Source organism: Oncorhynchus mykiss, chromosome 22 (genome assembly GCF_057628025.1).
Source record: "Oncorhynchus mykiss isolate SJ-2025 chromosome 22, ASM5762802v1, whole genome shotgun sequence".
Classification (NCBI taxonomy): domain Eukaryota; kingdom Metazoa; phylum Chordata; class Actinopteri; order Salmoniformes; family Salmonidae; genus Oncorhynchus; species Oncorhynchus mykiss.
In genome coordinates, this window is record NC_143043.1 from 35,641,235 (window position 1) to 35,664,896 (window position 23,662).

At 43.6% G+C, this 23,662-nt stretch overlaps 2 protein-coding genes across 2 annotated transcripts; both read right to left on the bottom strand.

The window, feature by feature from the left end:
* Nucleotides 1-7,732: 7,732 nt before the first annotated feature.
* Nucleotides 7,733-11,320, bottom strand: mab21l3 (mab-21-like 3). The gene is made up of 8 exons (XM_036959096.2): nucleotides 11,156-11,320; nucleotides 10,920-11,060; nucleotides 10,745-10,816; nucleotides 10,477-10,668; nucleotides 9,221-9,320; nucleotides 8,705-8,886; nucleotides 8,427-8,621; nucleotides 7,733-8,261 (listed from the first exon to the last, which is right to left on the bottom strand). Exons 1-8 carry the CDS (start codon nucleotides 11,201-11,203, stop codon nucleotides 8,028-8,030), a joined length of 1,164 nt encoding a protein of 387 aa, XP_036814991.1. The 5' UTR covers nucleotides 11,204-11,320; the 3' UTR covers nucleotides 7,733-8,027.
* Nucleotides 11,321-11,756: 436 nt separating this feature from the next.
* sona (SON DNA and RNA binding protein a) lies at nucleotides 11,757-22,588 on the bottom strand. The gene is made up of 8 exons (XM_036959094.2): nucleotides 22,453-22,588; nucleotides 21,682-21,793; nucleotides 20,839-21,046; nucleotides 20,197-20,273; nucleotides 16,950-20,111; nucleotides 13,155-13,822; nucleotides 12,779-12,886; nucleotides 11,757-12,668 (listed from the first exon to the last, which is right to left on the bottom strand). The coding sequence occupies exons 2-8, from the start codon at nucleotides 21,707-21,709 to the stop codon at nucleotides 12,666-12,668; spliced, it is 4,254 nt and encodes a 1,417-aa protein (XP_036814989.1). The 5' UTR covers nucleotides 21,710-21,793; nucleotides 22,453-22,588; the 3' UTR covers nucleotides 11,757-12,665.
* Nucleotides 22,589-23,662: the final 1,074 nt, after the last annotated feature.

Below are 23,662 nucleotides of genomic sequence, written 5' to 3' on the forward strand. Positions count from 1 at the left end.
CATAACCATTGGATGCAGTGATCAAAATATAGTGGCTATATCCTGGAAATCCAAAGTTCCAAAAGCTGGGCCTGAAATAGTGTATAACAGATCATACAAAAGATTTTGCTGTGACTCATATTCGGATGATGTTAAAAGTATTTGTTGGTCTGATGTGATTAATAAGGAGCATCCAGATGCTGCACTTGATTTATTTATGAAATTGCTTCTTCCAATTATTGATAAACATGCACCTGTTAAACGGACTGTTAAGGCTCCATGGATTGACGAGGAGTTGAAAAACTGTATGGTTGAAAGAGATGGGACAAAAGGAGTGACTAAGTCTGGCTACGCAGCTGACTTACTGCAAATGTAGAAATTATGTGTCTAAACTCAACAAAAATTAGTAGAAACTGTATAAAGCCAAGATCACTGATAAAGACTTTGGAGTACTTTAAATGAAATGATGGGCAGAAAGACAAATTCAACTCCATATTTCATCGAATCAGATGGCTTATTCATCACACAACCATTTGATGTTGCCAATTTTATTGATTACTTAATTTGCAAAATAAGGCAGGAAATGCCAACAATGAACAGTGAGCCATCATATTCATGCATACAAAAAACAAATGAAAAAAGCATTGCAAGTTTGAATTTTATAAAGTTAGTGTGAGAGAGGTGGATTATTTTTGTTATCGATCAATAATGACAAACCTCCTGGCATTGATAACTTAGAAAGCTACTGAGGATGGTAGCTGACTATACCTACTCCTATCTGGCATATCTTTAATCTGAGCCTAGAGGAAAGTCTTTGTCCTCAGGCCTGGAGGGAAGCTAAAGTAATTCCGCTACCCAAGAGTGGTAAAGAGGCCTTTACTGTTTCAAACAGCAGACATATTAGCTTGCTACAAGCTCATTGGAAACAGTTGGAAAAAATTGTGTTTGACCAAATACAATGCTATTTCTCTGTAAACAAATTAACAGACTTTCAGCATGCTTATAGAGAAGGGCACTCAACATGCACTGCATTGACACAAATAACTGATGATTGGTTGAAATAAATTTATAATAAGATTGTGGGAGCTGTACTGTTAGATGTCACTGCAGCCTTTGATATTATTGACCATAACGTGTTGTTGAAAAAACGTATGTGTTATGGCTTTTCAACCTCTGCTATATTGTGGATTCAGAGCTATCTATCTAATAGAACTCAAAGGGTTTTCTTTAATGGAAGTTTCTGTAATGTCAAATGTAAGTATGGTGTACCGCAGGGCAGCTCTCTAGGCCCTCTACTCTTTACTATTTTTACCAATGACCTGCCACTGGCATTAAACAAAGCATGTGTGTCCATGTATTGTGATGATTCAACCATATTCGCACCAGAAACCACAGCTAATCAAGTTGCAGTCTATTTTGGAATGGGTGGCCAGTAAGAAACTGGTTCTGAACATCTCTAAAACTAAGAGCACTGTATTTGGTACAAATCATTCCCTAAGTTCTAGACCTGATTTATCAATGACCCCAGCTCAGTTAATCCCTACCATTGTGTCGCTGAGTCATCATAATGCTTTAGCAAATGTACATTATACCAGGGGCAGTGGTAGACACAATTTAAGTCACCCTCTAACTGCCCTAAATGCCTCTGCTGATCCTACATCTATTCTATGCAGCAATTATGTGTCTACGAACCAGATTTATGCTGTTAGCACTGAGGCGGTGTGTCCTAGTAGGATGTTCCCTGTGTGCAGCTCACCCTGCACTAAAATAACATGATAATATCTACTTCTGCTAAGCTTCCCAGTAAAGCAATGAAAACAAGCAAGCATCCAAGAAAAGTGCTCAAAATAGCCCACGTTAACATATGTAGCTTAAGAAACAAGGTTCATGAAATTAATAACTTGCTTGTAACAGAAGACATTCATATTCTGAATATGTATGAAACTCACTTAGACAATACCTTTGATGATACAGTGGTAGCAATACAAGGTTTTAACATTTACAGAAAATATAGAAATGCCAGTGGTGGAGGTGTTGCTGTTTATATTCAGAACCACATTCCTGTAAAAATGTTAAATACTATTGAAGTAATATGGCTACAGGTTAATCTGCATCACCTAAAGCCTATTCTTGTGGGAAGCTGCTATAGACCACCAAGTGCTAACAGTCAGTATCTGGATAACATGTGTGTAATGCTTGATAATGTATAAGAGGTCATACAATAAGTTTTGTAGTGATTCCTATGTTGTTGATGTAAATAAAATGTGTTGGTGTGTCATGAGGAGCGAACAGATGTTGAACTTGACACATTTATGAAATTGCTTATCCCAGTTACTAATAAGCATGCACCCTTTAAGAAAATGACTTTAAAAACTATTCAATCCCTGTGGACTGATGAGGAATTGAAAAAGTGTATGGTTGAGAGGTATGAGGCAAAAGGAATGGCAAATAAGTCTGGCTGCACAACCGACTGGCAAACGTACTGCAAATTGAGAAATCATGTGATTAAACTGAAGAAAAACATGAAGAAACTACACTATGAAACAAAGATATGACATAAATATTCATAGTAAAAAGCATTGGAGCACCTTCAATGAAATTCTGGGGAAAAAGGCAAACTCAGCTACATCATTCATTGAATCATTCATTACAAAACCGACTGATATTGCCAAGTGCTTTAATGACGTGCCAGCAACAAACGTGCCAGCAACAAACACTGACACTACACATCCAAGTATATCTGACCAAATAATGAAAGACAAGAATAGTAATTTTGAATTCCGTAAAGTGAGTGTGGAAGAGGTGAAAAAATTATTGTTGTCTATCAACAATGACAAGCCAACGGGGTCTGACAACTTGGATGGAAAATTACTGAGGATAATAGCGCCACTTCTGTTTGCCATATCTGAAATTTAAGCCTACTAGAATGTGTGTGACCTCAGGCCTGGAGGGAAGCAAAAGTCATTCCGCTACCTAAGAATAGTAAAGCCCTCTTTACTGGCTCAAATAGCCGACCAATCAGCTTGTTACCAACCCTTAGTAAAGTTTTGGAAAAAAATGGGTTTGATCAGATACAATGCTATTTTACAATAAACAAGTTGACATTTCAGCATGCTTATAGTGAAGGACATGCAACATGCACAGAACTTACTCAAATGACTGATGATTGGCTGAGAGAAATGTATGATAAAAAGATTGTGGCGGCTGTTTTGTTACACCCCCTGCTATATTGTGGATAAAGAGTTCTGTCTAACAGAACACAGAGGGTGTTCTTTAATGGAAGCCGTTCCAACATAATCCAGGTAGAATCAGGTATTCCTCAGGGCAGCTGTCTAGGCCCTTTACTTTTTTCAATCTTTACTAACGGCACGCCACTGGCTTTGAATAAAGCCGGTGTGTCTATGTATGTGGATGACTCAACACTATACATGTCAGCTACTACAGCAACTGAAATGACTGCAACACTTAACAAAGAGCTGCAGTTAGATTCAGAATGGGTGGCAAGGAATAAGTTAGTCCTAAATATTTCAAACACTAAAAGCTTTGTATTTGGGACAAATTATTCATTACACCCTAAACCTCAACTAAATATTGTAATAAATAATATGGAAATTGAGCAAGTTGAGGTGCCTAAACTGCTTGGAGTAACCCTGGATTGTAAACTGTCATGGTGAAAACATATTGATACAACAGTAGCTAAAATAGGGAGAAGTATGTCCATAATAAAGCGCTGCTCTACCTTCTTAACAGCACTATCAATAAGGCAGGTCCTACAGGCTCTAGTTTTGTTGCACTTGGACTACTGTTCAGTCATGTGGTCAGATGCCACAAAGAGGGACTTAGGAAAATTGCAATTGGCTCAGAACAGGACTGCATGGCTGGCCCTTGGATGTACACAGAGAGCAAACAATAATACGCATGTCAATCTCTGCTGGCTCAAAGTAGAGGAGAGATTGACTTCATCACTTCTTGTTTGCAGCTCAAACACCCATACATACCCCACAAGACATGCCACCAGAGGTTTCTTCACAGTCCCCAAATCCAGAATAGACTATGGGAGGCGTACAGTACTACATAGAGCCATGAATACTAAAAATAGACCTTATGGAACAGTGGGGACTGTGAAGCAACACGAACATAGGCACAGACACATGCATACACACACATGATAACATAGCCATGTACAGTTGAAGTCGGAAGTTTACATACACTGAGGTTGGAGTCATTAAAACTTGTTTTTCAACCACTCTACAAATCTCTTGTGAACAACTATAGATTTGTCAAGTCAGTTAGGACACCTACTTTGTGCATGACATCAAGTCATTTTTCCAACAATTGTTTACAGATTATTTCACTGAGAATTCACTGTATCACAATTCCAGTGTGTCAGAAGTTTACATACACTAAGTTGACTGTGCCTTTAAACAGCTTGTAAAATTCCAGAAAATAATTTGATGGCTTTAGAAGCTTCTGATAGGCTAATTGACATCATTTGAGTCAATTGGAGGTGTACCTGTGGATGTATTTCAAGGCCTACCTTCAAACTCAGTGCCTCTTTGCTTGACATCATGGGAAAATCAAAAGAAATAAGCCAAGACCTCAGAAAAACAATTGTAGACCTCCACAAGTCTGGTTCATCCTTTCCAAATGCCCGAAGGTACCATGTTCATCTGTAAAAACAATAGTACGCAAGAATAAACACCATGGGACCATGCAGCCGTCATACCGCTCAGGAAGGAGACGCATTCTGTCTCCTAGAGATGAACGTACTTTGGTGCGAAAAGTGCAAATCCATCCCAGAACAACTGAAAAGGACCTTGTGAGGACGCTGGAGGAAACAGGTACAAAAGTATCCATATCCACAGTAAACTGAGTCCTATATCGACATAACCTGAAAGGCCGCTCAGCAAGGAAGAAGCCACTGCTTCAAAACCACCATAAAAAAGCCAGAGTATGGTTTGCAACTGCACATGGGGACAAAGATCGTACTTTTTGGAGAAATGTCCTCTGGTCTGATAAAAACTAAAATAGAACTGTTTGGCCATAGTGACCATCGTAATGTTTGGAGGAAAAAGGGGGCAGCTTGCAAGCTGAAGAACACCATCCCAACCGTGAAGCACGGGGATGGCAGCATCATGTTGTGGGGGTGCTTTACTGCAGAAGGGACTGGTGCACTTCACAAAATAGATAAGCATCAGAGAAACATTATGTGGATATATTGTAGCAACATCTCAAGACATCAGTCAGGAAGTTAAAGCTTGGTCACAAATGGTCTTCCAAATGGACAATGACCCCAAGCACACTTCCAAAGTTGTGGCAAATTGGCTTAAGAACAACAAAGTCAAGGTATTGGAGTGGCCATCACAAGGCTCAATCCTATAAAAAATTTGAGGGCAGAACTGAAAAAGTGTGTGCGAACAAGGAGGCCTACAAACCTGATTCAGTTACACCAGCTCTGTCAGGAGGAATGGGCCAACATTCACCCAACTTATTGTGGGAAGCTTGTGGTAGGCTACCTGAAACATTGACCCAAGTTAAACAATTTAAAGGCAATGCTACCAAATAATAATTGAGTGTATGTAAACGTCTGACCCACTGGGAATGTGATAAAATAAATAAAAGCTGAAATAAATCATTATCTCTACTATTATTCTGGCATTTCACCATCTTAAAATAAAGTGGTGATCCTAACTTACCTAAAACAGGGAATCCTTACTCGGATTAAATGTCAGGAATTGAGCAACTGAGTTTAAATGTATTTGGTTAAGGTGTATGTAAACTTTAACTGTACACATGGATTTTGTGGTAGTAGAGTATGGGCCTGAGAGCACACAGTGTGTTGAGAATTCTGTAATGAATGTATTGTTATGTTTTTAAAATCGTATAACTGCCTTCATTTTGTCATACCCCAGGAAGCTAATGGGGATCCATAATAAATACAAATACCTCAGCTGAGTCTGGTAATGAATGGTGTGGCTGTTGAACAAGTTGAGGAGACTAAATTACTTGGCGTTACCTTAGATTGTAAACTGTCATGGTGAACATGGGGAGAGGTCTGTCCGTAATAAAGAGATGCTCTGCTTTTTTGACACCACACTCCAAAATTCAAGTCCTGCAGGCTCTAGTTTTATCTTCTGTTGATTATTGTCCAGTCGTGTGGTCCAGTGCTGTAAGGAAAGACCTAGTTAAGCTGCAGCTGGCCCAGAACAGAGCGGCATGTCTTACTCTTTGTCATCAGAGGGCTGATATAAATTCTATGCATGCCGATCTCTCTCTGCTAAGAGTTGGAGAGACTGACTGCATCACTTCTTTTTATGAAATATTGTGTTGAAAACTCCAAATTGTTTGCATAGTCAACATACACACAGCTCTCACACACACACTTACCCCACCAGACATGCCATCAGGGGTCTTTTCACAGTCCCCAAATCCAGAACAACTTCAAGAAAGCGTACAGTATTACATAGGGCTATTATTGCATGGAACACTGTTCCATCTCATATTGCTCAAATGAACAGCATTTGTTTCCACAGGTTTCAAAAAAACAGATAAAGCAACGACACAACGCCTCCCCTGTATTTGACCTAGTTAGTTTGTGTGTATGTATTGATATGTAGGCTAAGTTTGCCTTTTTTAAAAACTGAGCCGTTCATGTCTATTAATGTTCTGTACTATGTAATGTTTCATGTGGACCCCAAGAAGAGTAGCTGCTGCTTTTGCAATAGCTAATGGGGATCCTAATAAAACACAAAATGTGTTGGCTAAGCTTTCTAAAGGTCAATAAATTCCTTATGAGCGTAAAATAAATATGCTGTAGGCTATTCAGAGCCGTGGCGGGGTCCATTCGGGTCTATCAGCTGTAGTTACATAGACCCGAAAACCGATGACAATCAAACAGGACCCGCTCGAGTCCCGGTTATTCAGTTATTGGACCAATGAAGACCTCTACTCAGCAGTCATTCATCACATCAACTGGCGGCTACAGACGTTTATTTTCCTTCAGATGTTGTATCCATTCTCTCAGGAAAACAAAACAAACTGGGTATGTATACATCAGCCCAATACAGTTCAGTGCATGAGGGCAAGTTAATAACATCCATAAAACGGGTGCCTAGGAGGACCATGCCGCCCTTGCCATTCAGTCAGATACTGCATGTCTTCCAATATAAAGCCTGCATCAGGTGTCTTCTGGGAGTAGGGCTGCAACGCTACCGGTAAATTACCAGAATTTAGTAATTTTGTTAATTAACAGTTAATCTATGGCAACTTTGGTAAGTTATTTAAAAAGTATTCATATAGTATTCATTTTTCATATCTGTGCCCATATTGTCCAAAAGTTCTTAAAAATATATATATTTTACATGTGATAAGGCCACACAGAGGGCCAGCAATAATTAGACACCTGTGATAATCTGAAGTAACCAAAAAAGGCCACTAGATGTCACGTGATAAAGCCCCCCCCCCCCCCCCCCGCCAAAAAAAAACATAAGTGACCAAAATTCTGGTAGTTTACTGGTAAATGTAAAAAGTTCACAGTAATAAACCCTCCCTTTGCAACCATACCTGTGAAGCAATGTGAGGACTAGCTCTCTCCTGTGGTCTTTTTAGTAACCCTCGTCTCATCTGCAGGACACACAAACACACACAGGTAGTGGAGCTATGCTGCCCTCTGCTGGATCATAAACGTAGAGACAGTTCTAACGGTGTTTTTTTGGAAACCACAATTTCAACAGAAGCAACAATGCATGCAATATAAGAAAACTACTTTATTTAGGTACAGAATAAAAAACTTTTGACTTGTTCAATAAGGATGTTCATTACCTGATGTAAAATGTTTTGCTATGCTGTGAATCAGAATCATCTTTATTCACCAAAGACATTTGCATGTACAGGAATTTGACTAAGTAAAAAGCTACTGCTACAAATGTTTTGGTAGGCTGTGCCCTACTGAACACAACCTTGTATTCATTTTGTGTTTGCAACATTAGGATAGACAAGAATAGTAGCAATAAAAACATCATGCTAGAATTGGTGTTAATAATCAGTGTTTAGTGGACATATAGGCTGGGGTTGGCTATAAAGTCATTGATCTTCTGGGCTGTGTGGTCTAACTCTGTGGTGTTACTGTATTTCAGCAGGTTGTAGGAGCGGACAAAGTAGTGTCTCAGGTAGCGCTGGCTCACACACTTCAACAGCTTCCTGGCTACACGCAGCACACACTCCTTTACACAGCGCCAGTCACGCCCACATGGAAACTTCTCACAGCACCAGAACAACAGAGTCTGCAGAGAGAGCGAGAAGGATAAACGCAGAGAGAGATGACTATGTACACCAGAAATATATAATATAACCTTGAACATCTGAAAGGGTGAGAGTTGATTGGTTAACTGAGGATGTATGATAAGGGGGCAGTCATTGGGCAGGGACATTGCGTTGTGATTGGGTACCTGCAGGTGGAAGGCTGTGATGACAGGCTTGGTGCCGGGACACCAGGTGTCCTCCTTCAGCTGTCTGACAACACGGTAACACTTCCTACGGCAACCACCGTCCTCATCAACGGCCACTAGCAATGCCTGCTCCGCCCGTGAGAACGACAACAGCCAGTGGTAATTAGACGTTGCCATGAGGTTAAACCCAAACGACTGGAGAGAGGGAGAGATAGAGAGAAAGTAAGTTAGGGTGTAGAAGGTTAGAAGGGTTAGAAAGCATGTTTCCCAGCTGAGACCTTGATGCAGCGAGCTCTCTCTGTGGTTGGCCAGCGCTGCAGAAGGCGGGGCCAGCGGGCCTTCTTCGGCCAATAGTTGATCAGCTCCACAGTGGGAACAAGTTCTGCCTCCATCACACCCTCCACCGTCTCTATGGCAACACGCACTACCGAACCCACAGACTCCAAGATGCTGACCTTACCTGCGTTCGCTCACACTCTCTCACACACACACACACACACACACACACACACACACACACACACACACACGCGCACACACACGCGCACACACACACACACACACACACGATCAGGTTAGAATGTGTGCGTGTTTGCACCTTTGCTACGAGGGAAGCCTTTGGCCCGGTCAGTTTATAGATTTTACTCTGGCCCAACACCTATCAACACTGTGGCCAGTGTGTGGGTGTGTGTATGTTGCTTGTAGAGGTATTCAATGTGACAGAAAGCTTTTCCAGTGTGTGGGAGATCTGATCAGTCAAATCCACGGCCTGTCCTGCCCTGCCACACACTCACCACTGAAGCTGCAGGTCAGTATGGCGGTCTCTAGTTGTTCTCTGAAGAGACTGACCACCTTGGCCGGTACAATGTCTCCCTCAACACACACTTTGGCATCCTGTAAAACAGTGGTCACCAACCTTTGGAGTGAAGATCACGTTCGCAGTCAAAAACATGACTTTAAACAAGCCTATACAACATTACCCTAATAAAAACAGTTTTGTAAGAATGAGGTTTGCGCAGTAGGCCTAATACAGCACAGCATGTTGGCTATATGCTTGGCCTGACAATTGCTTTCTTCTCAGACCATATTATGTTTCGAAATGCAACCTTTGATAACAAAATAGATCAGTTGGTGTAGAACTTGGGAGGAACTACTGAGCATAAATGTTAATAATTAGCTTCTTTATTTGATTGGACTGATGATACCTGCGTCTGATGGTCAGTCTCAGCAGAGGGAGGGAGAGAGCAGGGTCTGCCTCTTAAGGTCCCTGCTCTCTCCTTTCCTCCAGTGAGACTGAACAGAGAGAGGGGAACACAGTCACCTGATGGGGAAACTCGAGTCACACTGCTTATGTACAAATTAATGTTGTTTATATGACCAGAAAAAGAAAAAAAAATCCTCAATATTAAAATAGACATGATGAGCTGCTAATAATAAAAATGCAGGCCTATCGATACACTTGGCTCCTCATTCATTGCAGCTGCAGTGTGAGTGGATGTCGAGGGAAGCAGATTTTATGTTTTGTAAGTGTTGAATAAAAACAATGTTGACAGTGCTGAATAAAAACTTAAAACATGAACTCACTCAAACAGCAGCTCTTTTCTGTATTCTTCGACAGTCTCTCTGGTCATGGTTTCTAAAAGTTACCAAATCTCACATAGGCCGGTATCAAACTTTGCTGTGGGGTAGGGGGAAGCGGTCAGCACTGTGATTCAAGCTATTCGATTGGCCGGCGCAGTAGGAGTACTTGACTTAGCCACAGCTCTCCTGGTGATTAAGGTAGGCGGAGTTTGACAAATTAAACGGTTCAAAATGGGAACACTCTGCCTACCCAGTACGCAGGGCTTCTGAATAAAGTGCACCTACTGCCAATTGCGCAATAAATAGTTGTATATAAATAGGAGTGCAAGTTTGTGTCGTTGGCGACAGAAATGTTTGAAAATCGACTAATGACCACTGCTGTAAAAGACATACACACCAAATAGTGTTATTTAAGAATATTTAGGACATTTAACTGGCTAACTATATTCACTGCTCTATGATATCCCACCTGCCAGTCCTGGGCGGGGCTTGTGAAGCTCTCCAGCTCCAGCCATTGGTGGAGTTTCTCTGGCTCGCGGACAGGAGTGGGGAGAATGGAGCCAGTCAGAGAATAGTACCTCCACTGACGAGCCACATGCTGATGATATCCAATCAACCCCCTCACCGGAACACTGACCAAAACTAGGCTGGAAGTCAGGACCTACACACACACACAATCATTAGATCCCTCACAGACACACACAGAATATTAATACACAGAGCATAGTGGGCCTTACCTGGATGGCTGGGTTGAAGGAACATCTGCCTCTCAGGAGGGCTGCCCATTTAGACACCATGGCAGGCTGGTCCTGTACACACACACACACACACTGAGATGGGATCCCATAATTCTGTAGATTGACAGATATACTGAATGCCCATCTATGTAAGATATTAAAGTCGTTGTGTTGCCTTGATGTTCTCGTTGTTGACTCCAGCGTGGGCGATGGACTGGAAGCGTCCGTCTTTCTTGCTGACCTCAGTGGTCAGATCTCTGAGCACCGTCAGAACCTCCTCAACACGCCTGCTGACTGTACGGTGCCGCAGGTCCACCTCACACACAGAACCACAATTACACACATACACGATAATCAACACACAGGATAACCACAACACCCACACACTACGTAGCAGCATATGATCCTCACTTGATTCAGTAGGTAGTGGTCCAGCCCTTCCTCAGAAAAGTCTGGCATTTTCTCCCCTCCAACTTTTCAACTGAAACCAGTTCAGCTCTGATCTCTCCACCAGAATTCACCAGACAGACTAACGATTGCATGACCCCTTTTCCTAGCACTATGGTCCGGCTGTCAAAAACATTCCACCATCGATCTCCCATCATTGATTTCCGATGCTAAAGAGCTTCAATGAGCCTTTGGGCCACCATGGTCCAAACAACATGATCATAGCAGGCACAGCTCTGAACGTGCAGTCTGAAAAGCCCAAATAAGTGTAAGTAATAATCAACAGTGGGATCTTTAGGACCCAGCAAAGTGCCAGGCCGGAGCTCCAGTGCCTCAGGACCCAGTAGAACTCTGGCTGAGGTCAATAGGGTTCTGTCCATGTGGAATGAATTGGAGGGGGCTTAAAAACTTAGTCACATGGCTCATAGTTAGCCATTTATCTGTAAGAGGTCAGAGAGAAGTCTCACCTGGTGTCCCAGGTCTGAACCAATCTCCGATTAGAATGAAATAATATACATCAGTACTTCTGACCTTAATAGCTCCTACATAAAGAACACAAGAAAGGTAATTTTCTGGTTTCCTTTAATAATCATCAATACATTATGTACAAAGCCAGCCAAATAATACCCTACTGACCAAGGAAATCCTAAAATGTATTTTAAGTCATTAAAATAGCTAAAGATTACATCAGGTATTTAACAGAAAAACACCATAGAGAAATACTAGAAGTGACAAAACATTAAGAGTGGATCCTCCAAAGCCCTGATCAGTTTGTCTTCTCAATGGAGACACCTGGTCAGTCTGCCCATCACTACAGAAACAACTGACCATCATATTACTGACATCTGTGGGTGCGCGCACCGAGGGCAGTCCTAGCAGTTCACTCACAGGTTAAAATGTCACTAAAGGAACCGTGAGCTGGTAATTTAATCACTGAACACAAAAACTAAACACAAAAAGTTTAACATTAGAAAGAGTCGACAAAATTTGAAAGTGTGTTCCTTCTTTCATTTATCTTCAGTCATTGTCCAGACAGCTGTCTGACCAATGTGTAGAAGCTAGGAGTAACCACACTGTACACTCCAATCTGTCCAATGGGTCGTCACTAGCTTCCATAGCCACGAAGTCATAATTATGGCTAAACCCCACGCATTTGTACAATTTCTTCTTCAAATTTGATTTGAAACATACTCCTAACTTTATGCCTAATCCTAAATGAAGACCAAAAAGCTAATTTTTGTAGCCAATTTTTACTTTGTAGCTTTGGAATCCAACCGTGGCTTTGGAAGCATGTGGAAACCCAGACAACTAGAGCATGATGGGAGGTGCTGGGGGAGGGAATGATTGTCCAGGGAAAAGGGGCTGGCAGTATCGGACACTGTTCCTTCTCTGTAACCACAACCCGCACTTCTGTCCGCCCGGTGATGTTTCCATGGGGAGCCTTTCGCCTCATGTGATCCGCCCCAAATAAAAGTTACTGCGGAATAAAGAGAAAAGTCTAAGTTAAAATGTCATCACTCTGCTCATTATGCATCTAATATGTGTGAATGTTGGATGAATGTTAGGATGAAGGATGGGAGTTCTTACACTGAGGAAGCTCTTGCCGCGTGGCTTCCTGTCCTCATCTTCGTCATCAGACACGTGTGGCTTCGCTATGGCCATCTCCTCTTTACTCGCCGCTATCATCTTACATTTCTAAACACATATACACACAGATTGATTTTAAAAACAAAAACAAATCATTGTGATGTGAACAGTCAGTAGTACAAAAGAACCCCCCCCCCAAAAACAGTCTAGTCTTCTGTTTCTAACCTCAAATACCCAACTACATAAACCAAAGACTAGGAGTCTGAACTAAAGTTTAATGCTTGCTGTAATCCATATGGGGAGTCTACATAGACAATGCATTAAGTAGATCTTTGTTAAAACATACATTGCAAGTGAAGCCTCTTATAAGTCTTACCTCAGTGAGCTCCTTGATGCTGTATATGTTGGCCTGCTGAGTCACCTTCCTCTTCACCTCCTCTATGTGGTCCAGGTTAAGGGGGGGAAGGGTTGTTTGGGGAACCTGGCTAGGAGGGGGCTTGTTGGTGATGGTGGGGAGGGGGGCCATCTGGGGCTTGTTGGTGATAGTGGGGAGGGGGGCCATCTGGGGCATGTTTGACATCTGGGCCATGTTGGTGAGGGCTGCAGTCATGGTGGCAGCGGTCATACTGGCCATGGCAGCACTCATGGCCATATTGGACATATTGCCCATATTAGGCATATTCATATTGGGCATACTCATATTCATGTTGGGCATGTTCATGTTGGGCATGTTCATGTTGGGCATGTTCATGTTGGGCATGTTGGGCATGTGCATGTTGGGCATGTGCATGTTGGGCATGTGCATGTTGGGCATGTGCATGTTGGGCATGTGCATGTTCATGTTGGGCATATTGGGCATGCCCATGCCGGGCATGTTGAGAGGCAACGGCAGGGGAAGAGGCAGATTCAGGGGAGTTGGGGCTGGGTTGGGCAGGGGCAGCTGGAGGATGGCCTTGGGTCTCAGACTCTCTGGGATGGGCACACCTGCTTTAGCACACATGGCTGCTGCATTGGCCTTCGCTATCTCCAGGAGCTGGTCTTTGTCTGTGAATAGAGAAAGGGGAGAGGAAAGAGAGAGGAGGGAACAGACATCTGTCAACAGCGGAATTTCAGACTACCTAATCTGTTCTAAAGGTTTCTAGAACAGCCACCATTAAACTGAGGGTACTAAACAATAACAGTACATTGGATAATATGCCCAGGGTTGGGTAGTAATGAATTACATGTAACTGGGATTACGTAATCTGATAAAATGAAGTAATTGAGCAACTGATTAATTTTGAAAAGCGTATACGGCTGATTACTTTTGGGATTATGTTCTAATATCAAGAGGAAAATTTGATTAAAACTCGCCGCTGTCATTTAGCACACCATCAAGACTTCTCACATGCTCTCAGAGATTCTACTGATCGACCATCAAGGTTGGACAGCTTCTTTTGTGATTGAATTAATAGATAAGGCTTCCAAAACATTTACAACTGGCCCACTGGTCAATCACACTCATCTGGACCCGTTTCCCAAACCCCCCCCTGGGGGCACGTTTTGGTTTTTGCTCTAGCACATTCAAGGTGGGTGCATAAACCTATACATCAAATGTACTGTTATATAGTGCCTTCAGAAAGGATATACAACTCAACTTTCTCCACATTTTGTTGTGTTACAAAGTACGATTAAAATGGATTTAATTGTCAATTTGTCAACAATCTACACAAAATACACAGAACATTTGTAAAAAATAAACTAAAATGAATGAAAAATAAAACACTAATATTTCTTTATTAGGTAAGTAACCGCCTGTGTCAATACATTTTAGAATCACCTTTGGCATAGATTAAAGCTGTGAGTCTTTCTGGGAAAGTCTAAGAGTTTTGCACACCTGGGTTGTAAACAGTCCATTTAACCCATATGAACATCTTTGCAAAGCATTGGAAAACCTCTGTGGTCTTTGTGGTTGAATCTTTGTTTGAAATTTACTGCTCAACTCAGGGACCTTACAGATAATTGTATGAGTGGGATAAAAATGAGGTAGTCAATCAAAAATCATGTTACACACTATTGCACACAGACGGAGTCCATGCAACTAGAGAACAACATTTTTCCTCCTGAACGTATTTAGGTTGAATACTTATTGACTCAAGACATTTCAGCTTGTATTATTTTTTTAAGTAAAAAATTCTAAAAGCATGTGGTAATTCCACTTTGACATTAGGTGGCATTTGTGTGTAGGGCAGTGACTAAGAATCTAAATTGAATCCATTTTAAATTTAGGCTGTAACAACAAAATGTGGAAACAGTCAAGGAGTGTACATTTCTTAAGGCACTGCATATTATTTTATTTCACCTTTATTTAACCAGGTAGGCCAGTTGAGAACAAGTTCTCATATACAACTGTGACCTGGCCAATATAAAGCAAACACACGAGTTACACATAAACAAACGTAGTCAATAACACAATAGAAAAATCTGTATACAGTGTGTGCAAATGTAGAAGATTAGGGCGGTATGGCAATAAATAGGCCATAGAGGCAAAATAATTACAATTTAGCATTAACACTGGCGTGACAGATGTGCAGATGATGATGTGCAAGTAGAGATACTGGGGTGCAAAAGAGCAAGATAAATAACAATATGGGAATGTGGTAGTTGGGTGGGCTATTTACAGATGGGTTGTGTACAGGTACAGTGTTGGCTTTGAGGATGACCAGTGAAATATACCTGCTGGAGCACGTGCTACAGGTAGGGGTTGCTATGGTGACCAGTGAGCTGAGATAAGGCAGGGTTTTACCTAGCAAAGACTTATAGATGACCTGGAGCCAGTGGGTTTGGCAACGAATATGTAGCGAGGGCCAGCCAAAGAGAGCATACGGGTCACATTGGTGGGTAGTATATTGGGCTTTGGTGACAAAACGGATGGCACTGTGAGACTGCACCCAATTTGCTGAGTAGAGTGTTGGAGGCTATTTTGTAAATGACGTCGCTAGGATAGTCAGTTTTACAAAGGTATGTTTGGCAGCATGAGTGAAGGAGGCTTTGTTAAGAAATATGAAGCCGATTCTCAACCTAATTTTGAATTGGAGATGCTTAATGTGAGCCTGGAAGGAAAGTTCACAGTCTAACCAGACACCTAGGTATTTGTAGATGTCCACATACTCTAAGTCGGAACCGTCCAGAGTAGTGACGCTAGACGGGCAGCTGCGGGAAGCCGTCGGTTGAAGAGCATGCATTTCGTTTTACTAGCATTTAAATGCAGTTGGAGGCCACGGAAGGAGTGCTGTGTGGCATTGAAGAGCCAGATATATACAGAATGTTGTCGTCTGCGTAGAGGTGGATTAGAGGATCACCAGCAGCAAGAGCGACATTGATATATACAGAGAAAAAAGTCAGCCTGAGAATAGAACCCTGTAGCACCCCCATAGAGACTGCCAGAGGTCGGAACAACAGGCCCTCCGATTTGACACACTGACCGGTCTGAGAGGTAGTTGAAACAGGCGAGGCGGTCATTTGAGAAACCAGGGATATTGACTCTGCCGATAAGAATGTAGTGATTGACAGAGTCGAAAGCCTTGGCCAGGTCGATGAAGACGCCAGCACAGACGGTCTTTCATCGATGGCGGTTATGATATCTATTTGGACCTTGAGCGTGGCTGAGGTACACCCATGACCAGCTCGGAACCAGATTGCATAGCGGAGAAGGTACGGTGGGATTCAAAATGGTCGGTGATCTGTTAACTTGACTGGTAAGGAAAACACTTTAAAAGAATAACCATAACGTTTTTAAAATATATTAATAAATAAATAAAAATCTAATCTCCTGATGTGGTTTAAGCATTGTTGTGAACTTAGAACATACAATTTCGATAATTATATTTTTTTTACAAAACAAATCTGAGAAAAACAAAAGGAAGAATACTGAATTTTGGAAAATCCTGAAACAAAATCGGGCAAAAAAATACAAAAAAAATCAGGCAAAAAAATAAAAACAATTTTATAGGGCCCTAAGTGTTAGAAGTTAAAGTAAACCAAAAGTAATCAATGTAAATCGATTGTTACTATTTTGAGTAATCAAAGGATTACCTTACCGATTACTTTATTTTTCATGCAACTAATCACTAACCGATTACATGTTTCAATTAATCCGCCCAACCCTGATTATATATAGGTGTAGTCTTACCCAGCTCAGTGAGACGAGGAGGGGTCTTGCTGGCACTGCGGCGGCCTCGAGATGTGGAACGGCGCTTGCGGAGGATGAGGATTGGCGAGTGGCTTGGTTCCCGTTTCCATCGGTCGCGTCGGTCAAACGAGCGATTCCGCATGACGGGCCGACGCCGCCGCGACCCGGAGCGGGACCTTCTCCTCCGGCCTGGAGAACGAGACTTGGAGCGTTTGCTCCTGTCTGCAGACTTGGACCTCTTCCTTCTGGCTGGGGAGCGGGATTTAGAGCGCTTGGTCCTGACTCTGGACTTGGAACGTGACTTCCTGCGCCGTACCGGTGACTTAGACCGTGATCTCCTGCGCCGGGCCGGACTTCTGGACTTAGACCTCTTCTTCCGTCTGGTAGGCGGAGAGACAGACTTCCTTTTCCTGGCTGGGGACTTGGAACGTCTCCTTCTGGAGGCAGACTTGGACTGAGAGGGAGAGATGGACTTGGACCGGGAGCACCTCCATGAGGGAGAGGTGGACATCTTCCTACCAGCAGGTGATCGGGACTTCCTACTAGGAGACGCTGAAGTTGAGGACTGCCGTTGTTTTGAAAATGTCTTCTTAATGGGAGATTTAGAAGGTGAGGACCTGGAGCGGCGATCAGCAGGAACAGTCTCTGGTGAAACAGACCTGGACGTAGCATGCTCATCCGGTTCTTCGTCAGAGGAGCTTGTTGGGCTTCTTGCCACCTTTGGCTCTTCTTCTGCAGAGTCATGGTCTTCAGATGGAATCTCAGAGGTGCTCTCTTCAGCATGCCCAGCCATTGGCTTGCCCTGTGTGGTAGATCTGGAGGCAGCAGCCAAAGCGAGGGGCTTCCAGGGCTCTGCTGCAGCTACAGCTTCCCCAACAGGCTTAGTAGACGCTTCATTATTCACAGTCGTGTCTGCAGTATGCTTCTCAGCCATTTTTGGAGACTTTAGGTCCTTGGCAGTAGACCTGGATCTTGAGCGTTCTGGGGATACGCTCTCAGATTGCCTGTCGCTTGAGACAGACTTGGATTTGTCGCTGGTGGGTGATTTTGACATTGAACGCTTGTTTATTTTCTGGGATTTGGATTTAGGAGTATGAGACTTGGACTGGTTACGTGGCGATAGTGATCGTGATGTTGATGGTTTACTGCGTCCTGGGGATCTGGACTTTGTCCTGCTCCGCTTCGGTGATCTAGAACATATTTTCTTAACTGGTGACCTGGATATCCTGCGGCTCCGGGAGCGGGACTTGTTGTCCTTGCCCCGTGGGGATTTGGACCGTGAACCTTTCCTGTTCCTCTTCAGGATCACGACGGAGCGGGAACGAGTCCGCCTACCTCTCCTGACCGGAGACCGGGACCGTCGTGTCCTTGGGGGGGACCTCTTTCTGCGAGACGGGGAGCTGCTCTGGGAATGCCGTCCTCTCCTCATTGACCGGGAGCGATGGAGCCGTCTAGATCTGGAGCGTGAACGGCGAGTCTGCCTCACAGGCGAGCGGGACCACAGACGTCTACCTCGACGAGGGGGGGGGGTTCTGGTCCTCGACCTTCTGACACAGCCATGTGACCTGGACTCAGACCGCCGCCCTCGTCTGGGAGATGGAGACAGTTTGCGTCCTCTCCTAGGGGATTTAGACAGAGACTTGCGTCCTCTTCTAGGGGACAAAGGAGAGGACTTGCGCCCTCTCCTAGGGGACAGAGAAGGGGACAACTTGCGCCCTCTCCTAGGGGACAGAGAAGGGGACAACTTGCGCCCTCTCCTAGGGGACAGAGAAGGGGACAACTTGCGCCCTCGTCTAGGGGACAGAGGAGACAACTTGCGCCCTCGTCTAGGGGACAGAGGAGACATCTTGCGCCCTCGTCTAGGGGACAGAGGAGACATCTTGCGCCCTCGTCTAGGGGACAGAGGAGACAACTTGCGCCCTCGTCTAGGGGACAGAGGAGACAACTTGCGCCCTCGTCTAGGAGACAGAGGAGACAACTTGCGCCCTCGTCTAGGGGACAGAGGAGACAACTTGCGCCCCCGTCTAGGGGACAGAGGAGACAACTTGCGCCCCCGTCTAGGGGACAGAGGAGACAACTTGCGCCCCCGTCTAGGGGACAGAGAAGGAGACTTGCGTCCTCTCCAGGGTGACAGAGGAGATGACTTGCGTCCTCTCCTGGGGGACAGAGGAGACATACGTCGTCTCTTGGGGGACAGAGAAGGGGACTTGCGTCCCCTCTTGGGAGACATGCGTCCTCTCCTGGGGGACAGAGATGGGGACTTGCGTCCTCTCCTGGGGGACAGAGATGGGGACTTGCGTCCTCTCCTAGGGGACAGAGATGGGGACTTGCGTCCTCTCCTAGGGGACAGAGATGGGGACTTGCGTCCTCTCCTGGGGGACAGAGATGGGGACTTGCGTCTTGTCCTGGGGGACAGAGATGGGGACTTGCGTCTTGTCCTTTTGGGGGACATGGACTGCTTCCTCTTGGGAGTCATGCTTTTTGAGCCAGATCGAGACCTGCCCCTGACAGACACAGGCTGACTAGACAATCCCGCGGGGCTTCGTGAACGACTGCGACTTGATCTGGACCGCTTAGGGCTTGGCGAACGACTAAGACTCGATCTAGCCATCTTAGTGTCTGTCAGCGACCCTGACCTTGACCTGGAGGGAGCCTGGTTCTTCACCTTTGACCTCTGCTCTGGGTTGGTTTCCTCCTTCTGGCCATCCTGCTTGGGGATGATGTCAGGAAGCTCCTGGGTGTGGCTGAAGCTCCCGTCGCTCCGTGGATCTTCCAGCTTTGTGACAGAGATGGTTTGGTTCTCCCTGTTAGCAGGGGAAACCTTCTCTTCTGTCTTTCCTCCTGCATCCACAGACTCATTATCTGAGGGTTGACACATCACTTTCAGAGATTCCTCTTTTTGGGCCAAAGTGATGCATAGGGAGGGAACTCGCTCCTCTTGCCTGGCCTTAGACTGCATGGGAACAGCCTGCACTACCATGCCAGCTGGCTTCCCCTCAGACTCAGAATCTGTTCCTGACATAGATTCGCTCTCTGATAGGGAGTGTGAAGAAGAGTTCTTCTCCTGCTTTTCTTCCCCTTTTCTCCTCCTTTTTCTCTTCTTTTTCCCAGCATGCCTTTTGTGTTTTCTGGCTTTAGCGTCACCTTCTACCTCAGGTATAGCTGTGTGGACAGGTACACAAGAATCAGTTTTTTAAAAAATCACTTCGCATCGGTTTGTTTCCGACACCTGGCCCAAACTCCTTACCTGTGATCAAGTCCTTTGTTGCCTCCTCTTTCGTGTCTACTCCTGTATCGGAGGCCACTGGGCCAGCACTCCTCAAACTAAAAACAGAAAATATATTGATTATAGTCGCAAATATAATGAATACCATAATCACAAATGTCCCAATGGTTTAGAGCCAAACAAACAAGAGCCTGTTGGATTTACATTTCTGCTGCTTTACCTCCTATATTCCAGTGTGGAAACCATCTAGAGGTGACCAGGCAACACCCTGTTCTGCCTAGCACTTGGCTGCATTCAGTACATAAAAACGTAATAGAATGTTTAATTGAACAGAAACGATGCTGTACTGAAGTCAGTTAAAAAACAGGGATGGGCTGGGCTGTAGCTTCAAAATTCACCTTTCCCTTCAAATACATAAATCATTGCTCCAAGCCACACCCCGGCACACCCACCAAATGGAGCAAACGTATCACAGAGCCTGTTCAAGAACATACAAGTTTTTGGGGAAATGTGTCGTTCAGTACAAGCCTTTCCGCAAAGTAGCAAATGTTCACGCAAACTGAACGCAGCACTGGTCTGGTTGTAATGGGCATAATCTAGCAGAGTTATGGTTCTCATGGGATGAGTCAAACCAAGTTCTGGTTCTAATGGGAGGAGCCTCACCCTGCTCTGGTTCTGATTGGCGGCTTTTCTACGTCGGACTCTGGGGCCGACTCTGAGCTCGTCTCTCGCTCTCCCTTGCCACGTTTCTTCTTCTTCTTCTTGCTCTTGTGTTTTTTGTGCTTCTTGTTCTTCTTCTGCGGCGTCTCACTTCCTTCCTTTGCAGATGTTTCCTCCAGAGTGTGTTCTTGCTCTGCAGCCTCGTCCCCGCCTGCACAGATTAATCAATTACATTCCTCATTTAAAGATTAGCCAACCACATTCTTTAGTCACAGATTAACCAATCACATTTCTTTGTTATGCTAGATTCTGAATATGGGGAGTTCACATGGACAACGTGTGAAAGCAATTCCTAATGAAAGGGTGGCCAGGCAGAGGCATGGCAATCTCTGGTGTGTGTGTCATTGGCATATCATGATCTAGCCAATCCAGCATGAACTTCCAGCATCATAGCTAGTTTATGTTTGCGGTTGAGCCGATGGTCTATTGAAAGGATGGTAAAGAAACCTCCAACAAACCTTTACTTGCACATTCTTCCTTAATTCTTAATTTGGAAGTATGCTAATTGTCAAGAATACTCAGGAAAATATTGACTCCACAGAAAGAGGATATCTTCTTAATATCTTTCTGAATATTTCCTTGTTTTTCAGAGTTCCACCAGCAACCACAAACATCATTTTATAATTCACTGGTACCTTCCAAATGATAATTAATTAAGTATCGCCAAGTAAAGGTCAGCTGAAAATGTCTCAGTCCATGAATTTCCCAAATTTAGGTATAACCATCTACGTGAGAATAACTATCCCTCACATTACAGGGATATTTCTGCAAAACATGATCACAAACCTGGCTGTGTGTCAACTGCACACTCCATTTTATCAGCTCTGTGGGGGTGATTGATGGCCTAAAAATCGCTGGCCCCTGGCAGTCAGTCCACCGTTCTCTTGGCCCTCTGTCACTATTGGGAAAAACAAAGCAGTTACTCCAGGGCACTCAACAGTTCGTTTCCCGAATGTCAAGACAATACAGATTAATTACATGAAATACTAACGTTACCGTTTAAAAAAATGCTATGAGTGTCCACAGGGTTACATTAAGTATAGGTACACAACAAAAATAAAAACACACTCTCTGCTGCAGCATTACATAACCAATGACCCACTTACAGAGCCAGGCAACCGTTTTGTAATCGCCCATCTCAACTGGCAATAACACTTGATAGTTAACCAGGCAGATCACTGGCTACGATTTAGCTTAGCTAACTACATAGCAACCAAAGTAGTTAAGTAACGTCAGCTCGCTAGTGCTATCAAGTTAACTTCATATGGGCTAGCGTAGCTCGCTAATGCTTTATCTAGTTATCAACGAGGGTCCAACAACAAGTTAGCTAGCTTTAGCTTAACTACTTTTAATAATTGTGTGAAAATTAAAATGCAATCTGGCTAGCCACTTCAGGTTAGCTAACAAAGACACGCCGTAATCAGCACCCGGCCTCACTCGACAAACGTTAGCCAGATTGCTAGCCGTCTATAGATTATTTGTCTTGATTCATCTGAAAAAAATATCTATAGACAACCGATAGTTGTTGTATAACACACATTTACACCGTTTTCTTACCTAGCTATGTCTCCAATGCCTTGAATTTAAATAATTAGATACTCCAGGAAAGCCTGTTGTATGGCAGTCGCCATCTTCCTAGGACGCCATGACAGTTTGGGGGACCCCGTAATCCCAGAATGCCCTGCTGGGCGGCAAATTGCGAGCGGAAATTATCTCCATGACAACTCAGAGGTGACAAGCCCTCTGCATTTAACATACAAATCTACTACTTAATCTTCTTTATGTTTTTATATCAGAGGCATAGAAAACAGGGGCCATAGAAATATAAACTTGACCTTTACACTTTAGCTTGAGACAAGTAGTAAGGTTTTTTTTTTTAGGGTTAGTGCTATCACATATCCTTGGGCTTGGGACGTTCCTACCCTAAACGCTAACCCAAGACTTAACCCATACCCGAACCTTAACACTTATGTAACCATTTTACATTTCAACTTAAATGGGGTCGGGTTCCAAGGAGCTCTGATAGCAAGGACCCAACATAAATTTGTTACCTCTGGTTCATTCAGCCATTCCTAGTAGGAAAATTAATGGAAAAATAATAGAGTTTTGGAATAAATGCTGAGTATAAACTCTGAGGTTAATTTAGGTTGAGGAGATCTTATACGGTTTGTTCTATGAGATAATATCAGTCAGTTAAAGTGAACTTTATGAAAAATAAAGCCTTTACGTGTTTTTTTAAATGACATAAATTCTTCAAATTTCACAAAAAGTGATGTTAGCTGATGAGATTTTCTCATATAACAAAACGTATAAGATCTCCTATGCCCTTGTTTACTACAGACCTTATTTTCTGCGTTTATCCAAAAACCCTACAAAAAAATCCATTACTTTCCCCGTATAGGCTTTGTCCAACGAACCAGTTAGTGCCTACAAAAAGATGGCATAACTATTGCTCTCTATTGCATTGGAGCAGGGGGCAGAGTAAAAAGACATGCCGCAGGTCGTGCGATACAGTTCCCGTCAAAAACAAAATATTTGGTTAGTAGAGCAGAGACCCTACTGAGTATTCCACCCCCCTTTGGCTTTGAATGAAAGTAAGGTTTTTTCTTGACTGCAACATTGGTTGGAGGCAATGGAAGGGGTGGGGTAAAAAGCCAGCAGCAGGTGGTGCAACACAGACCTCCTAAAAACAAAACATATAGTGCCTTCAGAAAGAATTCACACCCCTTGACTTTTTCCACATTTTGTTGTGCTACAGCGTGAATTT